We start from the raw sequence: 10522 nt of genomic DNA, 5'->3' as shown, positions 1-10522 counted from the left end.
TTTTTTTTTTTTTGTCTTTTATATTGAAAGAGAAATTAATAGTTACGCTGAGAAAAGGAATGCTAACTGTGAATGATAATATGGTGAGAAAGATATTGTAGGAGAGAACAGGAGATTAGATAAAGGATTTGAGAGAGAGAGAGAGAGAAAGAGGTATGGATGGTTCTTTGTTGAAAAGTGTGACATCCAAGAATATGACAAGTATCGAATCTGTTTGGAAGATTGGTGAGGTGTTTCCACCGAGACTATGACAAGCATCAGGGTTTTGGGAGATCAGTGAGGGTGTGGAAACTTTAACCCCACATCTCCAATGGGGAGATTACTGATTTAATTGATAATCTCTAGCCTCCTTAACATGGCACAACGTATTTTAAAGCCTTCAAGCCATAGACCAAAGAAGACAATATCGTGTCAAGGTTAATGAGACCGGAGCGTTACAGATAGAATCAAAACAAATCCCAACAGCCTGTAGAACCACAACGGGGGCTTTAGCGCCTCAACCCTAACCAAGCAAATCCATGAGCCCCTATTTGAGTAAGGCACATGTCAGAACCAAGCAACGGCTAGCGTGCCAGAACAAGCTAAAAAACTACAACGCGCGTTAGCACACTTGGGCGGAGTAAAGTGTTGCCGTTGCTTGCTAGATTCACACCCTAGCTAATCTACAACCAAAGAAGCAACGGTTGAGCTAATCTACGACCACTCTCTCCCGGGGGACGCTATATCCAAAGGGAGGAAGAATGTGACACCCAAGAATACGGAAAGTATCGAGTCCGTCTGAGAGATTAGTGAGGTGTCTCTCCCAAGAATATGGAAAGTACCAGGGAGTTTGGGAAATCAGTAAGGGTGTGCAAACTTTAGGCCGACATCGCTAGGGAGAGATTTCTTATTAGTTGATAACCTCTAGCCTACTTAACATAGCACAACGCATTTTAAAGTCTTGAATCCCATGGATCAAAGAGGACAATACTACAATAAAGTTAATGGAACCGGGGCGTTACAAAAAAGGATACATGTTGTCATGAAAATAATCTGAAGCATTGTTATTTTTCACGTATGGAGACTTGATCCGCACTCATGTGAATGTGTAGTTTAGAGAGAGAGATGTGGATCGATGTGTGAAGAAAAAGGACGTATTGTCATGAACATAACTTGTATGGTCATTATTCTTGAGGTGTGGAGAGTTGATCTGGATTTGTATGAGTGTGTATCTATGAAAGAGAAAGGTGTCAGTGTGTAACGAAAAAAGGACATATGTGGTTGTCATTAATCTTCTTGTATGGAAAGAGATTCAATCTGTTGCTCTTATGATCACATGATCATATGAGTGAGCATTTAAATACCTGTACCACTTTCTACCATTGCATAGATGAAAATGATACATTTGAAAGCGAAAGACACAAGTGTTGAATACCATCCAAAGCTACGGGCCCAATTGAATTTATTTTAGAGCTGGACGGCCCAAAACCTTTGGTTGAGGTTTTAAATGAGGAGTTGGCCAGGTGGGGCTCGGCTTTCCCTTTCCCACTAGACCGCTCGGCAAGGCCGATTCTGGAATCAAGTCAAATTGGACTGTATTGCTCTCAATTTTAATTAAAAATTATTTTCTTAAACAAACAAAGTTACCCTTAATAAAAATCCTTCCATCAATACAAAATGGGACAAGTCCATTCTCCTTGTGGTCATTATTTAAGATCAAAGCATATTCTGAGAATGCATATCAAATACAACCTAAAATTGAGTATAATCAACAGACGTTATTTAAATTGCACAAAGGAGTTATCAAAAATTTTTAATTCTCCATTGCTGGTTGTTCCGAGGTCTCTATTAACTTGTATTGTTTATAAAAACCACCTCTTTCAAATGTCTTCCAAGTCAACTATGATGAAAGTCCTCCTCCCAAGTTCGACAATGGAGGAATTGATTTTATTTGCCGTGATCACCATGGTCGACCACTAATTTTCATCTCTGAACTAGAGGTTTTCTCAACCCCTTTGAAGGTTGAAGTTATGGCGATTCATTCCGCAATGCTTGAGGCTCTATCTGAGGACTTGACTTAGTTTTTGGTAGAAACTGGTAACAAGGATGTGGCTTCTTACTTGTAGTGTGGAATTATGTAGGCTCCTCTAATCATCAAGCCTATTTTTGGGATATTTTTCATTTGAATTCCACCTTTGACTCATGTAATTTTTTGTCTGTTCTAAAGGATTTTAAAAGCTTAGCTGATTTTTAGGTAAAGAGGGCTCTGTCTGTGACCTGTGTAATAGTTTAGCATATTTTCTATCCATGGATCTAGGATCAGTGTTGTCCTTCATCCATTAGTTTTTCATATCAATCTGAATAAATCTACACTAACCAAAAAAATCTATGGACATTCCAAATTGATCCAAACTTTAATATACCTAAGGAAAAAATTGATTATGGATAAAGACCAATTTGATGATTAATATTTTTCAATTTTCGGAGAAATATGTGCATTTTCCTTGAAACCAAACGGAGCCTACTGATTTTCTTGGGTAGAACACTCACTGAACCATGCATGGAGAACACCAGTCCATTCTTATTGGGGCCTGGGTTTGAAGGCCCTGAAGCACCCATCAGCCTGGATCTAGTCCATGCTGTTTATCGGGTTACATTTTTTAAGCCCAAGCCCAATTTGAACAGAATCAGTATACCCACACCTCTGCAAATATGTGATGCTTCTGATTGCCATCACTTTCTTATATTTTTCTGTTTATATAAGGGAGCCTTCATTATAGGAAAAGATCTCTCCTTGGTCACGCGACCTTTATATCAGCACTGCGGTCATTGAAAGGAAGCACATAGGCATCAACATGGATGAAATTATTTTATTTCACAAGGGTGTGGACATCATTTCACCTCCCCCTCTTTGTGTGGACAATGAGACTATGTGACTAGAGAACGTTCTTTTGTTCAAACTATATATTTAATCATTTATTTACTAATCAGATGTCTGGTATGAGCTCTAGTTTGATGCCAGGCTTTATGATAGGCCCAAATTCCTGTGGCCTTGTTAGAGCCCATGCATGATATTTTTGGTCTGGTACCACTCTCATATTAATCTTAATTGTTTAATGATATTGATTGGATTGTGTTGATGTATATATTATCATTGTTTTTCCTTAATAGTTCAAACTTTCGGTCTGATACTTCTCCTATAGTTCAAGCTTTCCTCAATAAGAGATCACCATTGCACCTAAAAGCTTGAACTATAAAGGAAAAGCAGCATCAATGTATATATCAACACAAGTAATGAAAACCTTTGATTGATAGAGCCAAGGAGAACACTTTTCACTAAAATATATTGTTTCTTTTGCTAAATTCCCAACGACATTGAAGTTTATACCTGGAAGGTTGAGTTACATTTTCTCTGATTCCCTGCCCCATTTTAGCTACAGCTATTTGATCTTCTCCATCATAAGTGTCAATTGGAGAGGCCTCACTAGGCGATCCCCCAAGTTGAAGAAGACCCGAATCTTGATTGCTGGTCTCTGGTGGTGTTTGCTTTCTGCTTGAAACATTAAAACATAACAAAGATGCACTTGCTCTTTCCCAAATGGAGGCCAAAAATTGTAATGCAATAGTACACACCATAGTTCTTTCTCTCATTTTGATGCATAGAAGAGAAAAGCTTATTGAATATGCCTGACCTTAACTACATTGTCCACTCTTTTTTGTTTGATCCAATAAAAAAAAAAAATGCAAGCATTTAATCTTTTGCACTTGCTTCCAACCCTAATTTTTAATCAATCAATCATGGAGTAAATAGTTTCTATAGTTTTACTTAATATTTTCTTCCACTCAACTCTTTCTTGTGAGTCCCAACCAAAAATCTTGTTACTTTTTTTTCTAATGCAAAAAGAAAACAACGATTATGTTAACCAAAATGGGTTTACATCCCCATACACAACACCTTAATTTATGAAATTAACCCAGCTTTCCTAGTTAAGTCACTCGTTACCACTACTAAAGATCTATCACACTTAAACATATTTACATACTTAAAATAAGAAAAAGTGTCAGAGCTATCAGATAATAAGATAACCATGTCCCAAGACAAGTCTTTCTTGCCATCTTGCGATAGCCAATCCTCCATTTGCTTACAATTCATCCAAACCTCAATTTCCTCACATCCGTGCTTATGTCTTGCTTGAAGTCTTTATAACATAGCCTTGACTTCAGCATTTTGTGTGCTAGGCCCGTGGAACTAGTCAGGCCAAAGGCCTAGATACCCATTATTAACAAAAAACAAAAAACATCTTATTGAAAAGGAAAAATGAAACCCAACTAGATCCTCAGTTTGTTAGTCATAACTGCCATCACAAATTATCACCAACCGATTCACAGGAGATATTCCATGGTCAAGACCACTGTTAGTTAAAACGCGTTTTAAACGCGTTCCCTTTTTTTTGCCGTTTAAAACGCGTTTTCCCGTATGCTATTATACAATCCGGAAAAAAAGGGAAATGGCAAAAGAATCCGTTTTAAACGCGTTTAAAACGCGTATCCGTTTTTTAAGGATAAAATTGGAATTTTATTAAAATAAATAAATAATTAAAAAAAAAAACCTATTAATAAAAGTGAAGAGTGAAGACAATATGGTACTTGATTTTTTATTTTTAACTTCCATACTATCTATAGGAAAAAAAAACTCATATTTTTATAGCCCATTGAGTAAGGAGAAGCTAAAACTAGCAACATCTCATTTTCTTGTAGCCCATTGGGCTATTTTATCTTGAGACTCCTAGAGTTTTTGGAATATTAGATGCATGTATATAAGTAATAATCTCTCAAATTGCATGAGTATACTACCGTTTTTTTGGTTTCGTTTTTATGAAAACTACACGTTTAATACTCGTACCATTCGTTTACGTCCGTTTGCCATTCCCTGTTTTTTTGATCGTTTTTTTGATCATACCGTTCATTGTTTTTATCTATTTAAAACCCGTACCGTACGTTTTCATTTTTTTTCCATTCCCATTTTAACTAACAGTGGTCAAGACTAAGTGAAGCAACCATGAATTGGGTATTTTCAGTCAAATTTAATCAGAAAACTGTGAGAAAGGATTTCGATCTCCTAACCTTAGGATTAGATAATGGAGGAATTGGTGTATGCACATGTTCATGATTCGTGAACACACATGAGCTGATGCTGTGATTTGTCAAAAGCACATGACAGAGTGAGTAGGGATCTCTACCTCAATGATACCATTGTGATTTGTCAAGCACATGCCCTGCATCATCAGAGATTCAAATCATACAACCAAACAGGAGATCCTTAGAGTTTTCATCAAAAAGAATAATAAAAAAGGATTCTCAGTTTTGTAAAGGAATTGTTATTTATTCTCTAATGAGAGATTGTCGTGAAAAGAATAAATATATGCAACAAGATTCTATTTCCTTGATGAGGGAAGAATAAATAACAATTCATTAATAGACCTTTTTCTAAACACCCCACTCAAAAAATAAAAAATAAATAATAATATTAATATTAATAATAAAATAAAAGGAAATGGTGACTGTTTGGGATAATATACCTTGGCTAACGGCGGATTAGGGTTAAGAATTTTCAGCCCAGAGTCAACATTGGGCCAGGCCAAGGGGCTAAGCCTCCCTTCACCTTCCCCTTCCCCTTTCCCACGCCCTGACCCTAAGGGAAATTAAGGTTGGATTTTTTAGGTCTTGAGTCAAGTCTGGATCAGGTTTGGGCCCAATCAGGGGTGTCAATGGGTCGGTTCAGCTTGATTTCGGTTTGGGTTGAGTCGGTCTTGGTGTGGGAATGATGAAATTGAAACTGAACCAATGAGGAAATTCCAATTTTGGTTTCGGTGCTATTTGGTTTTTGTTTGTCTTCGGTTTTTTATATCGGTTTGTAATCGGGTTGGTTTCGGCTTTTGGTCGAGTTTGGATTCGACTTTCCATACAAATGTATACAAAACTATGCAAATTTTGGTTTTTCTAATGAATTTTGGACTGTTTTCAGTTTCTTATCGGTTTGATTTCAGTTTTGAGTTGGATTTTGAGCCAGTTTTGGGTTTATCCGGTTTTCGACGCAGGTTGATTTGGTTTTGGGGTTGCAATATTCCAGACCAAAACCGAACCAATAAGGCGACTTAGGTTGGACTAGCGTTTTCAAAAGCTTGGCCCAAACGACCCCTATTGCCACCCTAGTTCTATGAATGTTTAATATGATTGGAATACTTGTTCATATTGATATTGGGGTTACCTAATTTAATTGGGTCATTGGCATATCGAACCTATTTATCATTATAAAATGAATTTTAACTAGTTTCTTAATCATAAATTGTTTTTAGAAATAGGATGAAAATAGAAATGGTAATCCCATTGGGATAAAAGTTGAGGCTGGAGCTACAGGAATCCTGTTCTACCATTGAAAGGGTACCATAAATAGCATAGATTCGAGGATGGATGGATCCGGTCAGTAATGAGATGAGCTTTTTAGCTCCACCGCTAGCACAAAGCAAATATAGTACTAGGTGTGTACTCCATGATGCAAATTACAAAAACCTACCAATTATAATGTACAACAATTGTTACTTTAGTACGATAGCTTAATCCATTGGACGGCCTAGATTAATATAAAATAAAAAAGATAATTTTATATCATAGTATCTTGGACCCACTATTCCTTCACTTACGGTGAACCAAGAATCTCTTAAACCATCATCATCTTCCAACTTGAAACGGTTCGATTGATTAAAATGGCGTACCAAACAAACCGGATTGAACCAAAATTGAATCCTAATTGGGCAATTTTGAATTGGATTTTTGGAGACCGATAAAACTGAACCTATAGAATGGCCTGATCGAAACCGGATACCATAATAAACCTATAATAAAAAAATTAAAAATACTTATATGTTCACCAAAATTGGAATTAGACTGATAATTAACTGGTAAGAAGAAACCGATAGAAACCCAGACCAAATCCAAACTTTGCCTTAACGGTTTGATTTAGATGTGACCTAATACTAAACAAAAACCAATTTATCACAACCAAATCGACCAATTAACACATTGATTTTGATGTGACCCAATACCAAACTTTGCGCATGATACCTGTCTATTTTATCAAATTTAACGATTGTGAAAGTTTAAGGCATTTGAGGGACTAAAATGGGTTTGAATTCGACAAAACTTTTATAACCGTTGGACTTTGAAAATGTATAGATGTTGCACACACAGAGAGAATTGAGTACAAATTGGGCGATTAAGAATTGAAAAGGAGTCGAACCGAAATTTATATTCATTTTTACATCGATAGTTCATTATTCAAAGACATTTTTTTATTACTATATGTACATCTTGGGAAAAAAAAAACCCTGAAAGGCAACATGGCCCTTGCACCCACAGGGATGGGGCACAAAATGATCATCCCACCCCGTGAAAGGTGGAAAATCTATCATATTGATTCTTTTATTGCTTCCATTGGCCACTACACTAGTACAGAGCCAAGCTGCTTTTTCAGGAAACCCTTTCCCATATAATTATGGAGAAATAAGTTTCTTGTGGGAGACTGGTCTCGCATCCAAATATATAGGAGAAGAATGACCGCTCTACCCCCTATAGGAAACACTTCACTGACGTGCAAATTCTTTACACCCTTTCACAAAAACTATGTTCCTCATCTACTCTGTCCATTTTACAAAACCCTCTATTTTTTATTCGAAACCCATGACACCTATTGGTGCAAAACCCTCACAGGCTCACACCGTGTTAGCAACACGTTTAACCCCTCAGATTCAAGTTTGTGTTTAAACTTTGAAGCCTACGCTACCAAAGAAACTAAGACCACGTGGCGTTACTAAGATTTCAAATGGAAACAACAAGAGAAATCCATTTCTACCAAAAAAAAAAAAAAAGAGAAATCTATAAGGTGAGCCTAGAAAACATTTCCCAAATTTAGATGTTGCCATTTGGGAAGATCAAAAAATGACCGTTCTTCTTGCATCTACAAAAGGAACTAAAGCAATTGCAGAGAATTGTCAATCGATACCAGCAAGAGAAGAGAACAGAAGAGAAGAGAGAGAGAGAGAGAGAGAGAGAGAGAAGGCCAGAGGGGTAACCTCGTTAACCCTTTCACAGAACCATAACTAACCCAGGAATACGAATTCATCTCCTCTCTCTCCTCCCCCCATATCCTTCATTAATAAATCTACCTTTGCTGGGTCGATACCCCGAATCTCTCTCCTATTCGCTGTCTCTTTCTCTTTCTGATATCAATTCACTTCCAGAGAAAACAGAATCGCAAATTCCCTTTCTTCATCTCTCTCTATCTCTCTTTCTCTGTCCCAGTCTGTGGCCGTTGTTAATGGTGGAAACCGTTGTGTGTAATTTCATGCTTTTCTCTCCTTCTGCAAGGGTAACCGCGCGATTCCCTACCGCGCAGTTTTCTTCCCTTTCTCTCTTCTCCTTCGGTTCCTGCAATCAAGGCTGGTACTACCGCTGCCTAGGCCTTGATCCTTGAAAGAATCAACAACCCATTTCATCTCAACTCCTTTCTCATCATCTTTGATCTGTAATTTTATCTGGGTTTCTTTTCTTTTGCTTTGATTTGATCTGATTCGGTTCTATTAGCTCTCAATCTTCCCTTGAGAATGTTGCTACAGAAGCCCAAGAAGAACAACCAGAGCGGCAAGGGAAACCGTCTCTTGGTCACCATAAATGTACTGGGAAGCGCTGGACCCCTCCGATTCGTCGTCAATGAAGAAGAACTCGTCGCGGCGGTCATCGACACTGCACTTAAATCTTATGCTCGTGAAGGTCGTCTCCCTGTTCTTGGCTCTGATCTCAATAATTTCCTCCTCTACTGCGCCAATGCCGGAGGCGATGGTATTCTATTACAACCATTTTGATTGAATTCTAGATTATTATCTGGTTTTGTTCAATGATTTTTATGTGGGTTTTGATTTTTCAGCTTTGAGTCCATTGGATGCCATTGGATCACGCGGAAGAAGGAATTTTGTGCTGTGCAAGAAGCAGAAGCCACAGCAGGAATCCAGGTCAGTTGGAGGGAGGATCCAAGTTGGAGATGGAAAATCTTCGCCGACAGAGATGAGGAAGGGGAATGGTAGCTGGAAATCATGGCTCAACAAGTCCATTAGTCTCAAGATCTATTCACATTGAAGCCAAAATCTTAAATTCAATGATGAAGGTAGAAGTAAGCGAGAAGAAGTCAATAAAACTTTACCATTAGAAATCGATAGTTACTTGAAACAGGTTTCTCTCATAATTTGCTTTCTGTTATACTAGGTGGGTTTTCTGTTTATCCATGAATAAAAACTTGTTCTGTTCCTCTGAGCTTGAGCTTGGGAGAGTTTCAAATTTAATTACAGAATTAGATACCTTTTTGATTCACAAATTATGGAACCTCTTCGGTATTTGCATATCCTTGTTTGAATTAGTGTGGTTGATTTTCAGTCTTCCACATGTAGTAACTCCAATAATGGCTATTGGAGGAATCACTGAATTAGAACTCACAAACCCAATTTAACGATGGTTCTAGATATGCCAAAAGTAATAGGTACAACAAATTGTCAAAGCTATCGGCCCTATTCCTCAATGAAGATTACTATTTTATTGAGTCACGTCTATAGAGTACCTTAAGTTGAGTTAGCTACATGTCAAATTTTATCGGTCTAATTAATCATATGGTCAATTACGCCGGTACTAAGAGGTGAGTTTAAAATCAGACTAATTTTTTATATGTTTTTTGTACAAAGTGGGCAACCTCAAGACTCCAATTTAAACATTTTACAAGATGCCACCAAGGGATACTAGGCCAGACAAACAAAGAGATAAAACAATAGGAACAAAATCAACAACCAAAGTACTATTTAGAAAATCAAACTCGAAACAAACAAACAATAAGAACAACAACCATCTCACACTACAATCTTTTAAGGGTCATTTCGTCTTACGCTAAGGAAAGACTTGAGTGTCTTCCTAATGAAACTCAGCTTTTTAGGCCGGTGCCTGTTCTACACATACAGGAATCCAAATTGTTTGGGCTATTCTATTGGCATGTCTTAATAAAACAGAAATCTTGGTTGAGGAATAGGGCTTTGGTGACCTACGTTAATTAAACATTTAATAATTTTTTGACCAAACACTAGTTTAACAAGTCTTGATGACCATGTCTTAATATAGAGACAAGAAAATGTAGTTGAAAACCTTTTTTGGTTGAATTAATGCTTAGAGTATGTGAAGATGTTAGGAGTTTGTTAAGTTTGTTTAGAATTCTTGACCCATTTTAAAGATTGACCCGCTCTGACATTTTTTTGTGGTGACCTGAATGAAAAGTTTTTTGAGATTTGTGATGGAGGATTGGGCCAATAGGCCCAAGCCTAGAGCCCAGCACTGATCTCGTATTGGGTGGGAGGGCGTAGCCCCCGCGGTATGGTTCAACTGGATTGACCGTGACCCAATGGGTTGACCCACGACTTGGAGTATATAATATAATGTTGTCTTGTTGAAAAAG

The 10522-nt window shown here is 37.4% G+C and overlaps 1 protein-coding gene across 1 annotated transcript; it reads left to right on the top strand.

The window, feature by feature from the left end:
- Positions 1–7968: 7968 nt before the first annotated feature.
- LOC122077190 lies at positions 7969–9371 on the top strand. The gene is made up of 2 exons (XM_042643045.1): positions 7969–8874; positions 8960–9371. Exons 1-2 carry the CDS (start codon positions 8640–8642, stop codon positions 9166–9168), a joined length of 444 nt encoding a protein of 147 aa, XP_042498979.1. The 5' UTR covers positions 7969–8639; the 3' UTR covers positions 9169–9371.
- The last annotated feature ends 1151 nt before the right edge of the window (positions 9372–10522 follow it).

This window comes from Macadamia integrifolia, chromosome 1 (genome assembly GCF_013358625.1).
Source record: "Macadamia integrifolia cultivar HAES 741 chromosome 1, SCU_Mint_v3, whole genome shotgun sequence".
Lineage (NCBI taxonomy): Eukaryota > Viridiplantae > Streptophyta > Magnoliopsida > Proteales > Proteaceae > Macadamia > Macadamia integrifolia.
Note: the sequence above shows the minus strand (reverse complement) of the source record. Positions and strands in the feature narration are given on the sequence as shown.